At 43.0% G+C, this 23,399-nt stretch overlaps 1 protein-coding gene across 1 annotated transcript; it reads left to right on the forward strand.

Moving 5' to 3' along the window:
- Window positions 1-8,103: 8,103 nt before the first annotated feature.
- On the forward strand, window positions 8,104-21,940 carry LOC119941524 (collagenase 3-like). Its single transcript, XM_038762008.1, has 10 exons — window positions 8,104-8,251; window positions 8,332-8,573; window positions 9,905-10,053; window positions 10,189-10,314; window positions 12,448-12,609; window positions 15,159-15,267; window positions 16,413-16,546; window positions 17,022-17,181; window positions 20,148-20,251; window positions 21,444-21,940. The coding sequence occupies exons 1-10, from the start codon at window positions 8,126-8,128 to the stop codon at window positions 21,542-21,544; spliced, it is 1,413 nt and encodes a 470-aa protein (XP_038617936.1). The 5' UTR covers window positions 8,104-8,125; the 3' UTR covers window positions 21,545-21,940.
- The last annotated feature ends 1,459 nt before the right edge of the window (window positions 21,941-23,399 follow it).

The following is a 23,399-nucleotide window of genomic DNA, read 5'->3' on the forward strand; positions in this document are numbered from 1 at the left end:
ACATATATACACATATACATCTATATATAGGCAGCTTGGAGCAGGACTGGTTAAGTTGGCTGGTGGTTGGGTCAGAAGAGCTTTAGAGAAGCCGAAATATTTGCCTGGGGGTGTGAGGAATAATAACAATCATAATAAAAATAGTGATATTTGTTAAGTGCCTACTCTGTGCCAAGCACTGTATTAAGTGCTGGAGTAGATACAAGGTAATCAGGTCCCACATGGGGCCCACTTTACAGATGAGGGAATTGAGACCCAGAGAAGTGAAGTGACTTGCCCAAGGTCACACAGCAGACAAGTGGTTGTGTCAGGATTAGAATCCAAGCCCTCCGACTTCCAGACCTGGGCTCTTTCTACTAAACCACACCAAATCTGAGCTTTCTCAGATGGAGGGGTGAGGGAGTAATTAATGCTGGGTCCTGCTTTCTCAGAGCAAGTTATCACTGCCTGGAAGTGGGCGAGGACTGATCCCCACAACTGGCCACTTTTAATTTCCTCGAATTGAACTATTCTTCGCAAAGTACAAATCTGAGGGGTTTTGGACAGTTTAGCAAGCAGAAAATTAATCAGGCTTCATAGAGCACTCCACCCACTAACTGACCTCTGGTTAACCAGCCCAAATTCTAGACTGTGGGCACAGGCGTATTCCAATTGGAGAAGAGTGGATAAAGAGTCCAACCAGAAGATCTTTCCTCCTAGAGAGGAGCGTGCCAACGTCAATGAGCGGTAGTGTGGTTGTTTCCAGGAAACCAAGGAAAGCATTATTTTTATACAATTTCTGCCCGGTGACACACGTTCTTCAATACTGAAGCAACGAAATGACGGTCTCACTGGCAAATGGCATGTTGTGTTTGAATGAGCGTCCCAGGTTCAATTTCTACTTCTTTTAGTTCGCCTCCTTTGGCTTTTCCTTAATGCTGGTCAGTTTCTAATTGGTTTAACAAGATGGGATCTTCCTGTTTCCTCATCTTCTTTTTCTTTTCCAACTTTGAGGAGTTACAGTCATTGGATGTGCTTAACACTCACTAAGCACTTAATAAATGCTCCCCTCTACTCTCCTGGGCCTGCAAAAGCCAAGTTGGCTTAGCTCAAAAAAGACTTCTGGGAAAATCCCCGGAATCCTAGTCTCTTAGAGGGGCTGATGCTATAAACCTTGTTTATGGCAACAAGGCTTGCTATAAACCTTGACCCTAACGATTCAGCATCAAAGGTACATGGCCAAGAAGGACCTGGGTTCTAATTCCAACTCCACCATCTGTCTGCTGTGTGACCTTGGGGAAGGCATTTCCCTTCTCTGGGCCTCATCTGTGAAATGAGAATTAAGAGGGTGAGCTCCATAAGGGACAGGGACTGTGTCCAACCTGATTAGCTTGTATCTTCCCTGCTGCTTAGACCAGTGCTTGGTACATAGTGAGCGCTTAACAAGTACCATAATTATTTTAGAAGAGTGAGCTCTTCAGATTGGTCCGGGATTTGTTTGATTGGCAGCTGATTTCTGGATAGATTGATCATCATTTAGTTGATGGCTTTTGTGGAGCACCTACTGAGTGCTAGACACTGTACTAAATGCTTAGGAGAATACAATAGCAGCAAGGCACATGTTTCCTGCACTCAGCTTACAATCTAAGAGGTTCAGGAAAGGTTTTCAGAAGGATTTGTAATGATTTTCAATTTAGATATAATAATAATAATAATAATAATAATAATGAGAATAACTTCACAATTGGTCTCCCCAAAGGAACAAGAAAAGCTTAAGGCTTGGCTCCAAAGGTTAGGATGACTCTGGGCAGACTTCAGTCAAAAATACTGTATGCTATTTAAAAATTTGTTATGCACTCATTATATGCCATCCCTGTACTAAACACTGGGTTAGGTACAAGATAGTCAGGTCAGATAGACTCCCTGCCCCTCCCAGTCTACGGAGAAGGAAGAACAGGTATTGAATCCCTATTTTACAGGTAAGGTAACCGAGGGCAAAGAGAAGTTAAGTGACATATCCAAGGTCACACAGCAGGCAAGTGGCAGAGCCAGGAGAAGAACCCTCTAAATCCCAGAGGAGAAGGCCTCTAAATCCCAGCTCTGTGTTCTATCAACTAGACCAAATGGCTTCTCAGAAAAGACTCCTTGCGCTGTGTAAACCTGGCCGCAGACTAAAGCTCAGTCTCCCAAGCATTTAGTACAATGCTCTGCACGTAGTAAGTATTCAATAAATACCACTGAGGATGATGATGATGGTGAAGATGAATGAGAGGGTTAAGATGGTCATTGCAAAATCACGCTTCACTTTTTGATCAGCTCCTGCTTCTTATACTTATTAAAGACTGTGCTTGGAAAACTTCCCCAAATTCATTGCTTCAGTCAGGCTTCTGATCTTTCTTAGAAGAAACTTGCTTATCAGTCTTGTTTGCCTTTTCCTGTGGGCTTGGAAGGAAGCAGCTACTCATAGGTTTTTCTTTTCAATAAATCAATAATTCCCCGGTAGTTACTTTTAACAGTTTACTGGTGACCATAGGGATACAAAAGCAGCTCAAGCAATCTGGGAGAGTTAAAAACACTTTTTTTTGTCCCTCTCTAACACTGCACAGGGTAGCTAGGGCAGTTGCAAGAACAACCCCAGTGATACCTATGGATGCCTTGACTTCTATAAGCTCCCATTGCTCCTTTCTTGCCTCCTGCTCCTCTCCTAGTGATGCACCGTTTGCTTCCTCCGTTTCTTCTACTCTGGTCTGCTCCATCCCCACCTCTCTCTGAGGAGCACCTTCTACCCAGTTGGAGTCCTTGCTCAAGGCCAGCAGTGTGGTCTAGTAGAAAGAACACAGGCCTGAGAGTCAGAGGACCTGGGTTCTAATTCCGGCTCTGCCACTTGCCTGCTGGGTGACTCTGGGTAAGTCACTTCACTTCTCTGCGCCTCAACTTCCTCATCTGTAAAATGGGGAGTCGGCACTTAGACTGTGAGCCCCGTGAGAGGCAGGGACTCATTAAGTTGCTTCTACCCCAGCACTTAGAATTGTGCTTGACAATAGTAAGCACTTAACAGTAGCATTTAAGGAAAAAACAAACAAGACCAGCCCTCCTTGAATCAGTCAGCCCCACTTTTTAGTTGTGTTTGGAAGCCAGTTCATCTCTTTGTTAGAGTCCTGTTTTAAGTGTCTATCACCTATCACTCCTTAATTAGCCATTTCTGTTGATGCTGGTAGTTCAGGAGAGTACTCCTGGCAAAGCTCTTTGACCTGGTTTGAGGATCTTGCAGGTACCCGTGCCCAGAAATGGCAACAGCTCCAGCTGATCTCACTTGTGCAAGGTCTTGCCACTAAGATTTCCACATGTCTGACCCAGTTTCCAGCTGGGCTAGCGATAGCAGCACAGAAGAAGAAGGTGACATTGTCATTGTGGTAGTGGTGTCGGTGGCAGTGGATGAATTTATCCTCTTCCAGCCCCTCTTGTTACCATCTCTCTCTGCCCATCTCTCTTCTCCTCTTTCCCTTCTTCTTCCTCTGTGTTTTTTTCTTTCCCTTTTTTGATTGCTTCTCTCCCTTTTCCTTTCTTCCTCTTTCATCTCTGTGTCTTCCCCTTCCTGTTCTCCCCACTTCTTCCTTCTCCCTGCCCCTGTCCACAAGAGTAAGTTTCCATTCTGGAAAGAGGGAAAAGGAAAGGTCAAAGAGCCCCGTGCATTTTCTAGAAAGCAAGTTCATGAGGGAAGGCGTGTGAAATCCAAGCATAATTTCTTTACCCCGCTTGAATATAGTTGAAATAAAAGAATCAGCCCATAGAAGTACTTAATAAACACCACTGCCCCAACGGAAGGGTAACATTTGGAATTAAAAAAAAGTCTCAAGATAGGATTTAAGTCAGTTTAGCTCTTAGTCACTGATGCTGCTCTCATATAATTGTTATTAAAGTTCTAAATAGAAAAAAGCTCATCCCCCTTCTTTTTGGTTCAGAAAATTATTTTATTTTTCCCTGAGATTTTATCAGGCCATATGTGGTTTGAGGGAGATAAGTATTTATCTCAGGCCTTTGATGAATATAGGCCACGGTGGAAAATCCAGGAGTGAATCACGTCTTAAAATTAACTTCAAAATATTTGCTTAAGGTATGAAACACCCTCCACCTTTTCCCAAGGACACAGTTTGGCAAAACTCCTCTTATCAATTCTGGTTTTGTTCACTATAAACCACAGATTCCGTCTGGCGTTAATGCCTGGGTACATGACTCACATTATTTCTGTCTCTCCCTGTACCTTAAATCTTATCAGTTCATAATACATTATGTATAATGTCCTTAAGTGAAAAATGAATGCAGTTGAATGAGCCTCAGGTTTGAGCCACCCACTCTGCAGTTTTTGTTTTTTAATTTCCTTTGGGGATTTCCTTGATTTTCGATGACGCTTGATTCCTCCTCTTTGGAAGCTGGCTGGGAGGGAGAGAAACACTCTAAGTCCCTCAGGTTCGTTTTTGCTCAATGAAGTAATAACCATCTCAAGAGTAGTCTAAGGGTCTCAAAGAATTAATGCAGCCACCAGAAGTATCACGGAGGAGCTTACTCACTGGGAAAATTTACTTCCTTCTGTCTCCCTATTCATTTCTCTTTCCACTAGCTTAGTCCAGATTCCAGGAAAGAGGTGCATTCTGGAAGCTCCCATCCTCATATACAATGGGGAATGGAGAAACCACAGGGCTGCCCTGAACTTCAGGAAGAAAATCCCAGCTTTGGATGAGTTTGGAGTTTCCGTAGAGGAGGAATGGAGTCAGAGAAGACCCTTAATGCTCACTATAGAGATATTCCCCCTCTACTCCCTTCACTTTTCTCTCTTGATCATCCATAAAGATTATGTCTATCAAATCTGTTATATTGAACTCTTTCAAGCTCTTTATACAGTGCTCTGCACACTGTAAGCGCTCAATAAATACCACTGATTGATATTGCTGAGGTTTTTTTGCATATAAATGCAGAACTTTATCCCCCATTAATAACATGTTGAAATAATCGGAGTAGAGTCTGTAAGGAAATGATTTGAGATTGGGGATATTTAGCCAGGAGAAGTGCAAACTGGCAGGGATGAGGTAGTGAGAGAGGGAAGGTCGTATTGGCAATTTTTATTTACAATATAGGAAGAAATAATATATAGAGTGTGCTGAATAAGTCTCCATTTCAACAACAGTCAGAATGAGAGCATGTACTTAATAGGAAAACAGATTAAGGATTTGGTTAGGAAGAGCTTCCTGACTCCAGTCAATCAATAGAATTTGAGCACTTTGCACTACGTGCTTGAGAGAGTGCAGTAAAATTAATAAACATGATTTCAGTCCTCAGGGAGCTTACAACCTAGTGAGGGAGACAGATAAATAAATTACATGTAGAGGAACTATCAAATTTTGGATTCTTCTGCTTCTTCTGCTGCTTGATCTTTAATGATGCTTAGAGACTAGTTTTGATGAACTCCTGTTTGAAGTCAGGGAGCTGGCTAAATAAAACCTCTTAAAGTGTCTTTCATCCTGATCATTTCTGAACACTGGGAATTCATAAGCTGTCTCTGAATCAATTAGTCCACTTACATGACAATGCGACAAATTTTGCTTTGCTTCCTGACGAAACAGTGAGCACAGTTTTCCGTGTTGTCGATAGGCAAATTCTGTTCTCCCCTCTCCCTTGTCTGCTTCTCACTGTCCCACCTTCCCCAGGTCTTTTGAACCCCTCCCTATATCCTATCCCTGTCTCCTTCTTCTCCATCTCCATCATTCTCATGCACAGCTTCTCCCAGCCCCAGCCACTGTTCTTTCATTCATTCAATCATATTTATCGGGTGCCTACTGTGGGCAGTGCATTGTATTATGCTCTTGGGACAGTATAATGCAACAGAATTAGCAGACATGTTCCCCACCCATAACAAACTTACAGTCTAGAGGAAGCAGCCGGGGAAAGGGTGGGAGGACCAGTCCATTATGACCTTGGTAAGTGGGGGGTGGTAGGAGATTAAGCCAGGGAAGCCACAGTGGAGGGGGTGCTATGACATATTAAAAAAGCTGCAAGGCCAGTCATGGACATGGAGTTGATCCAATGAAGGGGGAGGGGAAAGGATGTTGAAGGACAGGGGGTGGGATTAGTGGTGCCGGGAGAAGGGATAGGGAAGCCATTGGGGAACTTTTGAAGAGCCATGGAGAGGGATGGAAATGGAAGTTGGAGTGGGCCGGGCATACAGATCACAAGCCTATTTGAATTCATTGATTTCTGGGCACAAGATGCTCTGTCCATATTGTCACAGAACCCAGGCCCATTATAATATAAATCTTGTGCTGTGCGGTTGCATTTTCACAACACATGGTAAGGATTAATGCCCTTTGACTCTGCCCCCTGAGGCTGGTCAGGATTGTTCTCCCCATTATAAGCAACTAAACTGAGGTTCAGAGTCATTCCAAGGCCCTTCATCAGATGATGAGATGGACCAAAGAACATCTCCAAGAGGAAGCAGTGTTTTACTGAAAGCTACATTCTGGAGTTCTGTAGTGAGATACCGTCCCATGGAAACCAAGAGGTTGCTTATCTGAACTGGGGAAATTGTGTCAGGTTTTCTGCCGGAGAAAAGTGGCACATTAAGGAGATGGAGTCAAATAGTGCAAACAAAATCTGTCTATTGCCCTAATGGCTCAGATTGAGCCACCCAGCTTTCTTTAACCTGCTCAGACCATTGAAATGATCCATACCAAAGTGTGGTCTGAGAGTCAGTGAATCAATCAAAAACATGAGAAGCCATGTGGTCTAGTAGAAAGAGCAGGGGCCTGGGTTCTAATCCGAGCCCCACCACTTTTCTGCTGTGTGACTTGGGCAAGTCACAACTTCTCCACGCCTCAGTTACCTTTTCTGTAAAACAGGGATGAATATTGTGAGCCATATGTGGAAGAGGGACGGTGTCCAACCCAATTATCTCGTATCTACCGCAATGCTTAACAAATACCATTTAAAAAAAAAATACACCACAGAGAGTGCCGTTGTCTTCAGTGCTTAAAGCAGTACAGTGCTCTGAACATAGTAAGCACTCAATAAATATGATTAAATGAATGAATGAACTTCAGTTCGGGTGGAGAGAAACCAACTGCTAACAAGCAGGTGAGGATTTTTCCAAGATGTTGAAAGAGTTAGCAAGAGAAATTACATGGGATCATATTTTGTCCTCACTCATTTGCATGAAATTCCCCAGTTTTGCCCACATTTGCCCTGAAATTCCCCTGCTCTGCCCGCATTTGCACATCTGCGTAAACAGTGCTACATCTGGCTCACAGTTTCTGTTGGCTGCTGTTTTTGAAATTTTGGAAAGAAAATTGTGAAAAAAAATGAGCACATCTCCTTACCACTTACTTGGCAAGGCATTTGGGATGCCTCAATCCCTTCCACTGGAGATACCCATTCAGGAGGGAGTGTGATAATCAGGACAAATAGAAAAATGGTCCACACAGAGAGAAATTCCAGGGTCATGCCCTGTAGACCCTAAGCTCACTGTGGGCAGGGAAGCAATTCTGTTGTAAGTGTACTTTCCCAAGCACTTAGGAGAGCGTTCCGCACACAGTAAGCACTCAATGAATGCGATTGATTAGTTGCCCTTTGAGCTTTTTGGTCTTGATTTGAGTCTGTGGAATGCCTCTCAGAGAGCTTGAGAGGCAGTGGCAGTCTAGAACATTTATGGTGGTATTTGAGAAGGGCTTCCTTAACAAGCACTGTACTAAGCACTGAGGTAGAGACAGGATAATCCTGTGGGACACAGTCCCTGTCCCACATGGGTCTCACAGTTTGTGAGGAGGGAGAACAAGAACAAGTTTAATGGGTGAGAGAAAGTTTCACTGACAATCAGCTGTCTGTGGAGTGGAAAGCTTGAAAACAAAGACAATAGGTGGCATGAAGGTCATTCATTGAGGAGAAGAAGGTTTTGCTCTTATTTTTAAACCACAGCGTTTGATTTTAGTTAAAAGAATGTGCTAGAGATGCTTTTGTCCTTGAAAATAGGGGAGTACAAACAGCGTTAGGATAAGAGACGAAACACATGCCCACTGCTTTAGCCTTATAAAAGGGGATCGGTATGACCCAAGCTTTAGCAAGGCCTCAAACTCCTTCGTGGATCCAGAGATCACTCATAATGCTGCAGGCTGTGAGCATGCTCCACATCTTCCTTCTCTGGAGTCTCATCTTCTCCTGGTCCCTGCCTCTCCCGTTCGCCCCTCGGTCAGATTCCTTCCCGGATGAAGCCCTGCACCTTGCTGAGGTAACCCCCTACCCCCGGAAATTGTTTTAAGCTTGACATTACCACCTCTTTTAACAGGCTGTTGTGCTGCTCCTTTTCAGAACTACTTGAACACGTTTTACCAACTCCCCTTGGGTTCCGGTGGCCTGAAGGCACGGAACTCCTTTGTGACAGAAAGTAAGCTCCAACACATGCAGTCGTTCTTTGGCCTGACTGCCACAGGTCACCTGAGTCCGGAAATCTTAGATCTCATGAAGCAGCCGAGGTGTGGAGTTCCTGACATGGTGGAATTCAATTTTTTCCCCAGGAAAGTAAAGTGGCTCACCCACAACTTAACATATAGGTACATTGACTTTTTTTGCATTTTTTTTCATGCTGTAATTTTCTTTTCCTTTTTGAAAACAGTTGAGAGTGTGTTTTTTTGAATTCAGATGAAAAAAGAGAAAAAGGAAATCGTTGTCCCTCAATCAATCAATTGTATTTATTGAGTGATTACTGTGTGCAGAGCATTGTACTAAGTGCTTGGGAGAGTACACTATAATAAGGTGGGCAGATTCTTACCCTGCCCATGATATGCCAGAAAGCCAAGGAGGCAGCGTTCAAACTCTCCCAGGGTTAGCAATGTGATTTCTTTCTTTAGCAAAACTCCAGATCCAAGTGGCCAAGTGGCAATACGCCTGGTTTTCTACTGCAAACCCATTTCTACATGTTTTGTCACCTGTCTACATGTGTTGTTTTGTTGTCTGTCTCCCCCTTCTAGACTGTGAGACCGTTGTTGGGTAGGGACCATCGCTATATGTTGCCGACTTGTACTTCCCAAGCGCTTAGTTCAGTGCTCTGCACACAGTAAACGCTCAATAAAAACGATTGAATGAATTAATTAATTTATGGTTATGTCATGTCTGGAACTTGGAAAACCATAGGTTTCAAGTGAAACTGCACTTTTAGATTTTTGACATGCATCTCCTCTGTAGTTGTAAAAGCTACGTAACTAGATCGCTCAAAGCTAGAACTATTTCCTTTGCCTCATATGCAATATCTTAACAAAGAATTAGAGCTGGTAAGAAACTTAAGGATTCTGAAATTTGGTTTCTCAAACTGGGATTTGTTCTGCCTTTAGGGGATCTCAATCTTTTTTAACTTTCCTAAAACACTGTAGAGAAACAAAACTTTCGCATTTGAGATTTATGCTGTGAATTCCATTTTAATGGGCTGATGCTTTTTCTTTGTTTAATGTTGTTTCAAATTTGTTTTAATTTTAACGAAAGCCACAAAATATTTACAACTCAGATATCAAGATCGGCTTTGTTTAAAAAATAATTTTTCTGAAATGAAATGCCACAGCTGAAGAAAGGCATCGAGGTGATTATCTTGTAAGGCAAGAGATCTGTAGATAATGACCTCAATTTGGGATTATGCTTTATGGAGTTCTAGGAGAGCAATAAGGAACTAAGCATTTGTAAAAACTCCAGAATATATTTATTTTCCAGACAAACTTGTTTTGGCCTTTCAAGATGTCTCAGTATTAGGGAGGGCTTCCAACTGGGCATATATAAAAAGTTCAGATGCATTTCTGAAAAAAAAAAATCCGGGCAGAGAGGGATTTTTGAAATTGGAATTCACTGTGGTGAGTAACATGGAAACTTTTCTGAATCATGTATATGGTTTGGACAGAATTACCAATTACACTCAAGATCTAAGTCAGGAAACTGTAGACCAAGCCATCCACGGGGCATTTAAAGCTTGGAGTGATGAGAGTTTACTAAATTTCACCAGGATTTCCCATGGCACTGCTGACATCATGATCACTTTTGGAACCAAAGGTAACCAAAGCAAATGTGATTTTTTTGGTTTTGTTTTCAATTGGTCAAATTTGCTGCATCCCAACGGTTTTCCTAACATGGAGTTGATCTGAAGGTCACACTACTTGCTTGTTTCTCTGTTTGTTTTCCTTTCAGAACATGGTGATTTTTTCCCTTTTGATGGGCCTCTTGGGAAACTGGCTCATGCTTTTCCTCCTGGGAGAGGTCTTGGAGGAGATATCCATTTTGATGATGATGAAAATTGGACAAATGATTTTAAAGGTAAAGATTTTAAAGGGAAGTACCATGGCCTAGGGGAAAGAGAACAGTCCTGTAAGTCAAAGGATCTGGGTTCTAATCCCGGCTCTACCACTTACTACTGTGTGACTTTGGGCAAGTCACTTAACTTCTCTGTGCCTCAGTTTCTTCATTTGCAAATGGGGATTCAATACCTGTCCTTTCTTCTACTTAACCCATGAGCCCAATGTGGGACCTGATTATCTTGTATCTACCCCAACGCTTAGTACAGCGCTTGGCATACAGTGCGTGCTTAACAAATACCACAATTATTAACCAATTAATTGATCAATCAATGGCATTCATTGAGTGCTTACTATATGCAGAGCACCACTCGAAATGCTTGGGAGAGTACAATGCAGCAGAATTACCACATTCCCTGCCCATAATGAGCTAAGATGATGAATCAGTAGCCAAAGAAAATTTAGCTGGGATGGACTTAATAAACAAACTTAAAAATTTAACCCAAATCACAAACATCAATTTCCCCCAATTCAGAGAAAATGGTTTCGTGAATTTTACGGGCATAGGTCAGTCACCACAAGTTATCCAAAAAACAGCCATCAAGGAGACAGAGGAAGCTACGAAACCACTGTTTTGAGGCCATAAACACTACAGCTGCTATGTGTTGACGCTCTAACATTCAACTGACCTAACTTTTTTCCCTCAGGAATGGAGACTGTGTCATGGAGTCATGTTCATGCAAGAGTTTGGTGAAAGGATCCTCATGCTTACATACACAAATCATATTTTCAGGTGTTAATGTAAAATAAATAAAAACCACAAAAGTCCCCAGATCCTGACTTGGGTAACACTGACCTTAATTTGAAAGCCTAAGTAACTGTAATAGGAGGAGGCGAGTAAACCAGGGTTTCACGCTTGTCTGCAAGGCTTTTTTAAAGATACTATTTGTTAAGCGCTATGTGTAAAGCACTGTACTAAACCCTGGGAGAGAGACATTATAATCAAGCCAGGCATACTCCCTTTCACATTTGCGGCTCACCATCTAAATAAGAGAGAGTAGGATTTAATCTCCACTTCACAAATGAGGAAACGGAGGCACAGAGAATTTAAGTGATTCTCAGGCCCAGGCTCTTTCCACTAGACCTCACTGTTTCCTGAACTCATTGCTGGATTCAGGATCTGCCCGATGCGAATGTTTGCTGCGTCTTTTTCCTGTATTTCTTAGCGCAAGACCCAGAAAATTTGACCCTATGCTGCTCTATGCTGACTGGGTCAGGGGATGGAGGGGGTGGGCTGGGGACTGCCAGAAGGCTAAAGGTAGAAGGGAACTCACGAGATAGTGGAGCTTCTCTTTTGAGCTACTTATGCGACTGACAATCACTCTCCCCCGATCCCTTCAAAACCTTACTGAAGGCAAATCTCCTTCAAGAGGCCTTCCCTGCCTATGCCCTCTTTTCCTTTTCTTCAACTCCCTTCTGTGTCACCTGGACTTGCTCCCATTATTCATCCCCGCTCCCAGCCCCGCAGCAGCGTGGCTCAGTGGAAAGAGCCCGGGCTTTGGAGTAAGAGGTCATGGGTTCAAATCCCGGCTCTGCCACTTGTCAGCTGTGTGACTTTAGGCAAGTCATTTAACTTCTCTGTGCCTCAGTGACCTCATATGTAAAATGGGGATTAAAACTGTGAGCCCCCTGTGGGACAAACTGATCACCTTGTAACCTCCCCAGTGCTTAGAACAGTGCTTTGCACATAGCAAGCGCTTAATGAATGCCATTATTATTATATCTGTAATTTATTTATTTCTATTCATATCTGTCTGCCCCTCTGGCCTGGAAGATCATTTTGGGCAGGGAATGTGTCTGTTACAGTGTACTCTCCCAAGCACTTAGTACAGTGCTCTACACACAGTAAGCATTCTATACATGCTATTAACTGACTGTGACTGTTGCCTGACTTTACAATGAACCAAAGTTTAGAGAAATGGGCAGAGATTGAGTCTTCCAGCTCTATTGTCCTCTCTGAAGGACTTAGTGCAACGTCTAGCACTTACCTAGTGCTCAGTAAATATTACTGATCGGTGGAAACAAAATGACAAAAGACCATTTGGAGGAGAAATCCACTTTGGGCCACTTTGCAAAATCCTTCATTTTCTTGCAGCTTTCAACCTGTTTGCCGTTGCCGCTCACGAATTGGGTCACGCTTTGGGTCTTCAGCACTCTAGTGATCCTGAATCACTCATGTATCCCATCTACAAGTATCCACGTCCGCAAGGCAACATTCTCTCCAAAGATGACATCAAGGGCATCCATGCTCTCTATGGTATGCGGTAGTTCTGGTGGTTAACTTTAGTTCTTCTCTTTCTAGTCTAATGCTGTCTGCTCTGCCCTAACATGTGCTTTTCCTCTGCATTTTAGTGAGAATTCCTGTTATGTCTAGTCTTCCAACAATGACAGTTTGTTTGGATGCGGCAATGTTGTAAGAAAGAGTTGGCTGCCTATAGATATGTATGGGGTTTGATGTGGCTGAATATTGCAGTACAAGAACCCAATCCCTGCCCGAGTTATAGGAGAAGGTCATGAAATCACAGAACGGTATTATGATAGAACGATGAACCTTAAAGAGGTCATCTACTCCATTCCCCGATCTCCGTGGAGACGGAAGGGAATTAAGAAAAGAAGCAGTGTTGTAGCGGATAGAACACGAGCCTGAGAGTCAGAAGGACCTGGAATCTAATCCTGGCTCTGCCACTTGTCTGCTGTGCGATCTTGTGCAAGTCATTTCACTCCCCTGTGCCTCAGTGACCTCAGCTGTAAAATGGGGATTAATATTATGAGCAGTATGTGGAACATGGACTGTGTCCAATCTGATTAGATTGTATCAGAGTTTAGTACAGTGTCCAACATAATGTAATACTATATGAAAAAAGATATCAATCTCCTTAATAACCCACCGATGCTTAACAACACACAGTTGCCAAGAAATGCTTAATGGACCTAAGCCTTCTATCTTTAGTGGAGGTGGGGGAGCCTGTTGAATTTTCTTTGTAACCTGCCTTAACCCTGAAGACTGCTGCCATCCTATAGTTATCACTTTTTTTGGTTGAATTTTAATCTTTAGAGATTTTCCAACCCCTTAATCATCTTTGTAATAATAATTGTGTTTCTTGTTAAGCTCTTATTATGTGTCTAAAGCACTGAACTAAATGCTGGGGTAGATACAAGATCATCAGGTCTCACATGGGGTTCATATTCTAAGTAGGAGGGAGGATAGATATTGAATCCCTATTCTGCAGATGAGGGAACTGACTTAAGTGACTTGTCCAAGGTCACACAGCAGACAAATGATGGAGCAGGGATTAGAACCCAGGTCCTCATACTCCCAGGGCAGTGCTCTTTCTACTAGGTCATGCTGCTTCTCTTTATAAACTTTTTACAGTATTCGTAAAACATTTACTATGTGCCAGGCACTGTAAGAAGTGCTGGGATAGATAAAAAACTAATCTGGTTGGACATCATCCATGTCCCACCTGAGGCCCACAGTCTTAATCTCCATTTAACAGATGAGGCAGCTGAAGCACAGAGAAGCAAAGTGACGTGCCCAAGATCACACAGTACATAAGTGATGGGGCCGGAATTAGAACCCAAGGCCTTCTGACTTCCAGGCTTGTGTTTGATCCACTAGGCAACGCTGCTTCTTATAGGTTCTTCACATTTTTATATCCTTTTTATTGAGTTGTATAATTCAGAATACAATCCCTAGAGAGTGTCCCCAGTTCTGAGTAATAATAATAATAAAAATAATAATAATCCTGGCTTGTTAAACGCTTACTATGTTCCAAGCACTGTTCTAAGCCCTGGGATAGATACAAGTTAATCAGGTTGGACGCAGTTCCTGTCCCACATTGGGCTCACACTGTGAGCCCCCATTTTTTACACATGAGGTAACTGAGGCCCAGAGAAGTGAAGTGATTTGCCCGAGGTCACACAGCAGACAAGTGGTGGAGCCAGAATTAGAACCCGTGACCTTCTGACTCCCAGGGGGCCCATGCTGTACCCACTAGGCCACGTTGTAATGCTTCCCATTCAATTTCAACCCATCCCATTCATTAAATACCCAGATCCTTTATCAGGGTGTGAGGGAGAATGACTCTTCTTTACCTAAGTCCTAACTAGAACCATATTTCATTGGTGGATTGAAATTTTGTAACAACTTTAAGGATAACCATGTAATCTATCAGTTGATGTTTCAGAATATGTAGAAAAATAGATGTATCTCTCTCAGAGCGGGGTGATCCTATCCCTTTTTTAGCAGATAGTAGCGAGTACCCCAAGTCTGAACTTCTACTTCAAAGCTCTTTTTCATACATTATTACATTTTTCCCCTCAAAATATCTCTCTCAGGAAGGGACAGATATTAATATCCCCATTTGACAGGTGGGAATAAGGTGACAAAGAAGGTTTACATAAGCTGTCCAAGATCATTCAGTTCGGTTGGCAATAAAACCAAAATCCATTAACAACAATTAAAGTTTTCTTCCAGCTACAGTTTTTGAATATAGTTTTGTGGTGCTTGTGTGTGTAAAAAGATCTGAGAGTAAGACCTAGAACTCAGACCATGCATAATCTATGACTCTGAAGAGCTATGTTTCAGGATTTCTTCCACAAAAATTCTGGTGTCTATTTCAATCAATCAGTCACATTTATTGAGTGCTTATTATTTGCAGTACACTGTATTTAGAGCTTGGAAGAGTTCAGTACAACAGAACTAGCCCATACGGAGCTTACATGTGTGTCCATTTCTGGAAAAGAAGCAAATTTGGAATGGAACCAGGAAGAACGAACATTTTGTGTTTACTGCCTTGTTTGCAGGACCAAGAAAAAGAAGAGTAGATGGCAGAGATCCAAAGAAATGTGATCCAAACTTCACAGTTGATGCTATCACATATTTACGGGGAGAAAAATTGATCTTTAAAGATACGTAAGGATTTCATTCTTAAAACGTAATTTCGTTCAGGGAACTGTACCTTTCACAGTCATTCTACCTTTAAGATCCTGTAGTTAAGGCTGTGGGTTTGTCACTAAGAAACCATGGGAAAGTTTCTCTACTGCTCTACCCTGTCACTGACAAGTCAGTGGTTGTTGTCTGGAGGGAGGAATGGTTACCATTAGAATTAGGACTAGTTTATTTAACATTTGAGAATGGAGTGTACAACATGTAATTTCCAAGTTCAGGGAGGATACTAAGCTTTTCTGGGTCCCTTTAGACTGTTAGCTCATTGTGGGCAGGGGTTGTATCGGCCAATTCTGTTGTACTCTCCCAAGCGCTTAGTACAGTGCTCTGCAGATAGTAAACACTCAGTAAATACCACTGATGATGCTATGCTATACTGCTGGAGACCAATCAGCTCATCAGTCCTCCAGATTGTGGGAACAGGCGCTTAGTATTGTGCTCTGAAAACAGTAAATGCTCAGTAAATATGACTGATTATAAAATATAGTAATAATAATATAATAATAAAATGAGAGAGAGAGTGAGGAAGAACTTCACATAGAAAGTAAAATAAATTAATTCCTCAAGGATGCTGTGCAGTCGAAGTCTTCAATTCATTCAATCTATCGCAAGTATTTATTGAGTGTTTACTGTGCACAGAGCACTGTACTAAGTGGCTTGGGAGAGTACAATACATCAGAGTTGGTAGAAATATTCCCTGCCCCCAGCGAGCTTACAGTCTACAGGTTCAAGAAGAGTTTAGATGATTTAAATGGATCCACTTGCATTTTTCTTCTATTCTTAGGCCTGATCATTGTCAGCGGTGTCCTCAAAAACCAAAAGCAACTATATATATGCTTGGTACTGTAAATCATTTCTGCTTTTTCCTTGTGCATTTGTGGCCAAGGTGAAGTCTGAGAGGATCACAAATAAACCCAATCTCTATAGTCTAGATTTTCAGGGAGTGTTAGGGAATGGCCAATTCCTCCCTCTCCTTTGGGTGATTTTGGGACCATTTTCCAGTATATCCTATATCTTTCTTTTTATTTAGTTTCTCTTCCCTCTAGAGGCTTCCCTGCATCATGAGTTGAGATGGTTCCTCCCCTGATTTTCTTTAATTTTTAAAATATTAGATTCTTCTGGCGACAGCATCCCCAGGTGATCGAAGAAAAAGCCCTGCCCATTCATGCATTTTGGCCAAATCTTCCACACAGGATCGATGCAGCTTATGAAGATCCTGGAAAAGACCTTGTGTTCATTTTTGGAGGTGACTGACTTCTCTTTTGTGCTGTAGTTCAGCCTGGGAATATAGGTAACAGTCTCTTTCTATGTGTCTATGCCTATGATGATGATGATGGTATTTGTTAAGCCACTTATTATGTGTCAAGCACTTTTCTAAGATACAAGATAATCAGGTTGGACCCAGTTCTTAAGGGGCACAAACCCAGGTGCACGCAGGAAACAGATTTGGGGGTGGAGAGGGGGCAGGATGAGGAAATGAGAGGTTAGTCTGGGGCAGCAAGATGGACTTCTGTGATGAAATAAATTGAGTTTAAATGTGTTGCATAGAGTCTTCAAAAATTACTACAGGCCCTATTTCTAGACTGCCAGATCATTGTAAGCAAAGGAATGTGTCTTCCAACTGTGTTATATTGTACTCTCCCAAGCGCTTAGTATAGTGCTCTGCCCACAGTAGACACTCAATAAATGCAATGATTAATTTTAACCAATGCTTTATGCAGGGGACAAGTTTTGGGCCCTTCAAGGCCATGTGGTCCTGGATGATTATCCCAAAGGACTCAGTGAACTGGGATTTCCAAAAAACATTGGAAAAATTGATGCCGCTCTCCATGACACCCAAGCTGCAGTGACGACTTTTTTTACTGGAAACACATACTGGAGGTATGCAATCAGAGATGGATGACTCTGCGTGTCAATCCACACATATTTGCAAATTCTTATTCATCGCCCGGAGGAGGATGGAGAAGTGAAAGGAAGACTGTAAAGGGGCAAGGAGGGAGAATTAAATTAGACTTGAGCTAACCTCCTCACCTCTTGCTCAGACCCTCCTGTTTATAGCTGACAGACCCCAGCTCTCTCCACCTTCAAGGACCTTCTGAAATCACATCTCCAATAAATCTTCTCGATTAATTTCCTAATCTCCCTACTTTATATTCCCCATTACATCTGCTGCTTCAGCCCTTAAGTACTCATAGCTTTCAATAGCATTTATGTACCTGTCATGCACACCCTGTTACTGAGGCACAAACTCCTGCCCATGTGCTTTTTTCTTTTTTCTTATTAATAGTGTGGTATTTGTTAAGCGCTTATCATGTGCCAAGCACTGCACTAAGTGCTGAGGTGGATACAAGACAGTCAGGTTAGACATAACCCCTGTCTCTCATGGGGATCACAGTGCAAATAGGAGGACAGGTATTGAATCCCCATTTGACAGATGAGGAATCTGAGGCACAGAGAAGTTAAGTAGCTTGCCCAAGATCACAGAGCAGACAATAATAATAATAATAATGATAATGATAGCATTTATTAAGCATTTACTATGTGCAAAGCACTGTTCTAAGTGCTGGAGAGGTTACAAGGTGATCAGGTTGTCCCACAGGGGGCTCACAGTCTTAATTCCCATTTTACAGATGAGGTAACTGAGGCCCAGAGAAGTTAAGTGACTTGCCCAAAGTCACCCAGCTGACAAGTGGCAGAGCTGGGATTTGAACCCACGACCTCTGACTCCAAAGCCTGTGCTCTTGCCACTGAGCCACACTGCTTCTCTAACTGACAGAATTAGACAACTGACAGAATTAGAACCCAGGTCTCTGACTTTGTGGCCTGTGCTGTTTCCACTTGTAATTCACTCTAATGTCTCTATTCCTATCTCCCCCCAACTAGTTTGTAATCTTTTTGTGGGTAAGAACCAAGTCTACTAATTCATTTAAACTTCTTCAAGTGCTTAGTACAGTGCTCTGCACACAATAGGTAGGTGTTCAATAAATATTACTATTGATATAATAATAATAATAATAGTTGTGGTACTTGCTAAGTGTTTATACTGTGTGCCAAGCTCTGTACTAACCTCTGGTGTAGACACAAGATAATCAAGCCCCACAAGTGGCTCACAGTCTAGAGAAAACAAGTATTGAATCCCCATTTTGTAGATGAGGGAACTGAGGCCAGAGAAGTTAAGTGACTTGCCAAGGTCACCCAGCAGATAAATGGCAGATACAGGATTAAAACCTGTTTTATGACTCCAAGGCTCATGCTCTTTCCACTAGGCAATGCTGCTTCTTTAGCCACATGATACATAATGGTTGCTTAGGTATTACTATTTTTGTCATAGAATTACTTTATATTTAAAATAATTCCTTTGCAAATTCTTCTTATTTTCGAAAAAAGGTATTTTCTAGGAATATACGGCTGAATTTTCCTGAAAGCCCAAACAGAAGGATCAATCAATCAATCAATCGTATTTATTGAGCGCTTACTATGTGCAGAGCACTGTACTAAGCGCTTGGGAAGTACAAATTGGCATCACATAGAGACAGTCCCTACCCGATAGTGGGCTCACAGTCTAAAAGGGGGAGACAGAGAACAGAACCAAACATACCAACAAAATAAAATAAGTAGGATAGAAATGTACAAGTAAAATAAATAAATAAATAAATAAACAGAGTAATAAATATGTACAACCATATATACATATATACAGGTGCTGTGGGGAGGGGAAGGCGGTAAGGCGGGGGGATGGAGAGGGGGACGAGGGGGAGAGGAAAGAAGGGGCTCAATCTGGGAAGGCCTCCTGGAGGAGGTGAGCTCTCAGCAGGGCCTTGAAGGGAGGAAGAGAGCTAGCTTGGCGGATGGGCAGAGGGAGGGCATTCCAGGCCCGGGGGATGACGTGGGCCGGGGGTCAATGGCGGGACAGGCGAGAGCGAGGTACAGTGAGGAGATTAGTGGTGGAGGAGCGGAGGGTGCGGGCTGGGCTGGAGAAGGACAGAAGGGAGGTGAGGTAGGAGGGGGCGAGGTGATGGAGAGCCTTGAAGCCCAGGGTGAGGAGTTTCTGCCTGATGCGCAGATTGATCGGTAGCCATTGGAGGTTTTTGAGGAGGGGAGTGATATGTCCAGAGCGCTTCTGGACAAAGATAATCCGGGCAGCAGCATGAAGTATGGATTGAAGTGGAGAGAGACACGAGGATGGGAGATCAGAGAGAAGGCTAGTGCAGTGGTCCAGACGGGATAGGATGAGAGCTTGAATTAGCAGGGTAGCGGTTTGGATGGAGAGGAAAGGGAGGATCTTGGCAATGTTGCGGAGCTGAGACCGGCAGGTTTTGGTGACGGCTTGGATGTGAGGGGTGAATGAGAGAGCGGAGTCGAGGATGACACCAAGGTTGCGGGCTTGTGAGAGGGGAAGGATGGTAGTGCCGTCAACAGAGATGGGAAAGTCAGGGAGAGGACAAGGTTTGGGAGGGAAGACAAGGAGCTCAGTCTTCGACATGTTGAGCTTTAGGTGGCGGGCGGACATCCAGATGGAGATGTCCTGAAGGCAGGAGGAGATGCGAGCCTGGAGGGAGGGGGAGAGAGCAGGGCCAGAGATGTAGATCTGGGTGTCATCAGCGTAGAGGTGATAGTTGAAGCCGTGGGAGCGAATGAGGTCACCAAGGGAGTGAGTGTAGATTGAGAACAGAAGGGGACCAAGCACTGAACCTTGGGGAACTCCCACAGTAAGAGGATGGGAGGGGGAGGAGGAGCCTGCAAAAGAGACTGAGAAAGAAGTTTTATTAGTCTTCAGTGCCTAAGGACTTTAGGGTAGAACTGCCCAGGAATGAAAAGTTTTGGCAAGTGTCTTCGTTTAATTCCAGGTACAGTGATGAAAGACTAAGTCTGCAAGAAGGTTATCCCAAACTCATCCAGAATGATTTTCCAGGAATTGGGAATGACATAGATGCAGCATACCAACAAAATGGCAAGTTCCTCCTCCCCACCTTAATGAATACTGTATTTAACTCCGTTTGAGATTGAGTCCAAGTGCTAACAGTTTGGCAGTAGAACAAGTCTGAATGAAGGGAGTCATGAGATGAGGATAGAATATTTGAAAAATAGACTCACTGTGCCTGTGCAAACACAGGCATTTTAAAACTAGGTAAGGGGCAAGCCACAGAGATTAGAAGTATGTTTAAAAATAAGTTGGCCTCTTCCATCCCAGTCCTAGTAATTTTCTACCAGTTACCTAGGTATTTCCCATTTAAGAGAAGAAACTACTGAATGGTGTGTTCTATTCCTGGTTGTTTTTCAACCTGTGGAGCAATAGAATTGCCCTTTCTTTCAAGCCAAACTCAGTCTTAATTAATTTGGGCTTTTGCTAAGCGTTCATTATGTGTCATCCCCCCTGGCAGCCCCACAGCACTTACGTACATATCCTTTATTTTATTTATTTATATTAATGTCTGTCTCCCCCTCTGGACTGTAAACTTGTTGTGGGCAGGGAATATGTCCCTTATATTGTTATATTGTACTTTCCCAAGTGTTTAGCTCAGTGCTCTGCACACAGTAAGCGCTCAGTAAATATGATCGACTGATTTTCTGATGCACCGTTCTAAGCTCTGGGGACGATACAAGATAAACAGGTCAGACACAGTCCCTGACCCATAATCTAAATGGGATGGAGAACAGGTATTGAATCCCCATTTTCCAGAGGAGGCAACTGAGGCCCAGAGACGTTAAAGTGACTTGTCCAAGGTCACCCAGCAGGCACATGGCAGAGATGGGATTAGAACCCACGTCATCTTACTTCCAGACCTGTAATAATAATAGTGATGGTGTTAAGCGCTTACTATGTGCCAAGCACTGTTCTAAGTTCTGTGGTAGATACCAGGTGATCAGGTTGACCCTCGTGGGGCTAACAGTCTTAATCCCCATTTTACAGATGGGGTAACTGAGGCCCAGAGAAATTAAGTGACTTGCCCAAAGGCACACAGCTGACAAGTGGCAGAGCCGATTAGAACCCACGACCTCTGATTTCCAAGCTCTTGCTGTTTTCATTAAGCCACACAGCTTCCCCACTCTTTCCAGTGGACCGGGGTAATTAAATGGATAAATCATTATGAAATAAGCCCAAGAAAATGTGCTAAAAAAAATTAATTTCCTTTCTTTTGAAGGAACCATCTACTTCTTCTCCGGATCAACCCAGTGGGAATATAGCACATCTCAAAGGTGCGTCACCCAGACTCGAAAAGCAAGCTGCATTTTATGTTGCTGACCCGCCAGAAGTCCAGTGTCCCAGCCTAGTCTCTGAGGGTTCACCTACTAGGCCTGGGGTTTAGGCACGATCGGCCATCGATGATGCTTATATTTGGCATGTGATTAATTGTCACAATTAATCTCTCATCTTCCCACTCTCTATTCATCTCTTCCTACCACTTTACGATCTGAGTTCTCAGGTCCCCCGTCTCTTCCCCCCATTGGGGCTAGAAGTACTTACACTCATATTTTCAAGCTCTGTTTCTTTCTCCTTCCCTGAGCATTATTTTAGCATCTGTCTGCCCTTCTAGATTGTAAACTCCTAAAAGACAGAGACCACATGTACGGTCACTCTCCCAAGCACATAGAATAGCGCTCTGCACAGAGCAAGCATTCAATAAATATTCTTGGTTGATCTTCTTGTTGTTACTCCAAATCTTATTCTTCCAGGGGCCAGGGGTGGGTACGGGGCATTGTCCACAATGGGCTATTTAATGCAGGTTGGGCAAACAAGCTAGCCAACTCACCCAAGTTTCGAAACGATTCAAGTGTTCTGAAGGTAAATGCCCTGAAAGATTTCAGAATGGCAGAATCTGAGTGAAATCAAGCCCTATTAGATGGCTCATTCATGATCTGCAGCCTTTTGCTTAGAAGCCAACGCTTAGAACAGTGCTCTGCACATAGTAAGCGCTTGACAAATGCCATTATTATTTTTTTTTTTTGCTAGTATTTCTTTTGAGGCCAGGACTGACTTACCTGTTGGACTGGGTTGTGCGGAGGTAGATTTGCCCCATTCTAAGACACCTGGCTCTAACAGTGAGTACCGTTGGCTTACTTTTAAAGGAATTCTGTTTTGACCGGGAATGTTCTATGTTTAGTGCAATGCTTCCAATTAGCTGCCAGATCAAATATAAGCCCAAATTGCCTTGCTAGGAGAACTGTCCCATCCCACTCTCACATGACGGTTGGCAATTCTGCTAGTTTATTTCAAACATTTTGAACATCAGCATGACAGCTACGAGGCCCGGCCTGAGGCAGCCCAAAGTTTTCAACCACACATCACATCACACAGTAGCAAATGGAGAGAAATGATTTTCAGGGCTAACAATGGGTGGGGAGAGATAAGGACTTGTGTTGATAAGCATTTCTGCCAGCTCATAAGGATGTGATGACAGGCGGAGCAATCCTCTAAACTCTCATAGCCCCGGGACAGGGAGATTAATTGTTCTTTTTAAGGATCAATTTCACTTGACTCTTGCCAGAGTTTCTAAGGGTGATAGAATTGGCAGTGGTTTACAGAGTTGTCCTTCAGGTTTGCAGATGGTGAGATTATCAGTCAGTCAATCAGTGGTATTTATTTACTGTGTTGAAGAGAAGCAGTGAGGCCTAATGGAAAGAGCCCGTGCCTGGAAGTCAGAGGCCCTGGATTCGAATTCTGCTCTGCTAAGTACCTGCTGTATGACGTTGGGCAAATCACTTAACTTCTCCGTGCCTCAGTTCCCTCATCGGCAAAATGGGGATTCAATACCCATTCTCCCTCCTTCTTCAACTGTGAGTCCCGTGTGGGATCTGATTATTTCTTCTAGACTGTAAACTGGCTATGGGAAGCCTTCCCTTCCCCACAGCACCTGTATATATGTATATATGTTTGTACATATTTATTACTCTATTTATTTTACCCATACATATCTATTCTATTTATTTTATTTTGTTAGTATGTTTGGTTTTGTTCTCTGTCTCCCCCTTTTAGACTGTGAGCCCGCTGTTGGGTAGGGACTGTCTCTATATGTTGCCAACTTGTACTTCCCAAGCGCTTAGTACAGTACTCTGCACACAGTAAGCGCTCAATAAATACGACTGATTGATTGATTGAT

This window comes from Tachyglossus aculeatus, chromosome 20 (assembly GCF_015852505.1).
Source record: "Tachyglossus aculeatus isolate mTacAcu1 chromosome 20, mTacAcu1.pri, whole genome shotgun sequence".
In the NCBI taxonomy this organism is placed as follows: domain Eukaryota; kingdom Metazoa; phylum Chordata; class Mammalia; order Monotremata; family Tachyglossidae; genus Tachyglossus; species Tachyglossus aculeatus.

Bases quoted from the DNA above. Each gene is read 5' to 3' on its own strand.
- LOC119941524 (XM_038762008.1), top strand. From the start codon at position 8,126: ATGCTGCAGGCTGTGAGCATGCTCCACATCTTCCTTCTCTGGAGTCTC. The intron at 12,610-15,158 runs GTATGCGGTAGT...CCTTGTTTGCAG, and splicing joins GGGCATCCATGCTCTCTATG to GACCAAGAAAAAGAAGAGTA. The intron at 20,252-21,443 runs GCAAGTTCCTCC...TTTCTTTTGAAG, and splicing joins TGCAGCATACCAACAAAATG to GAACCATCTACTTCTTCTCC.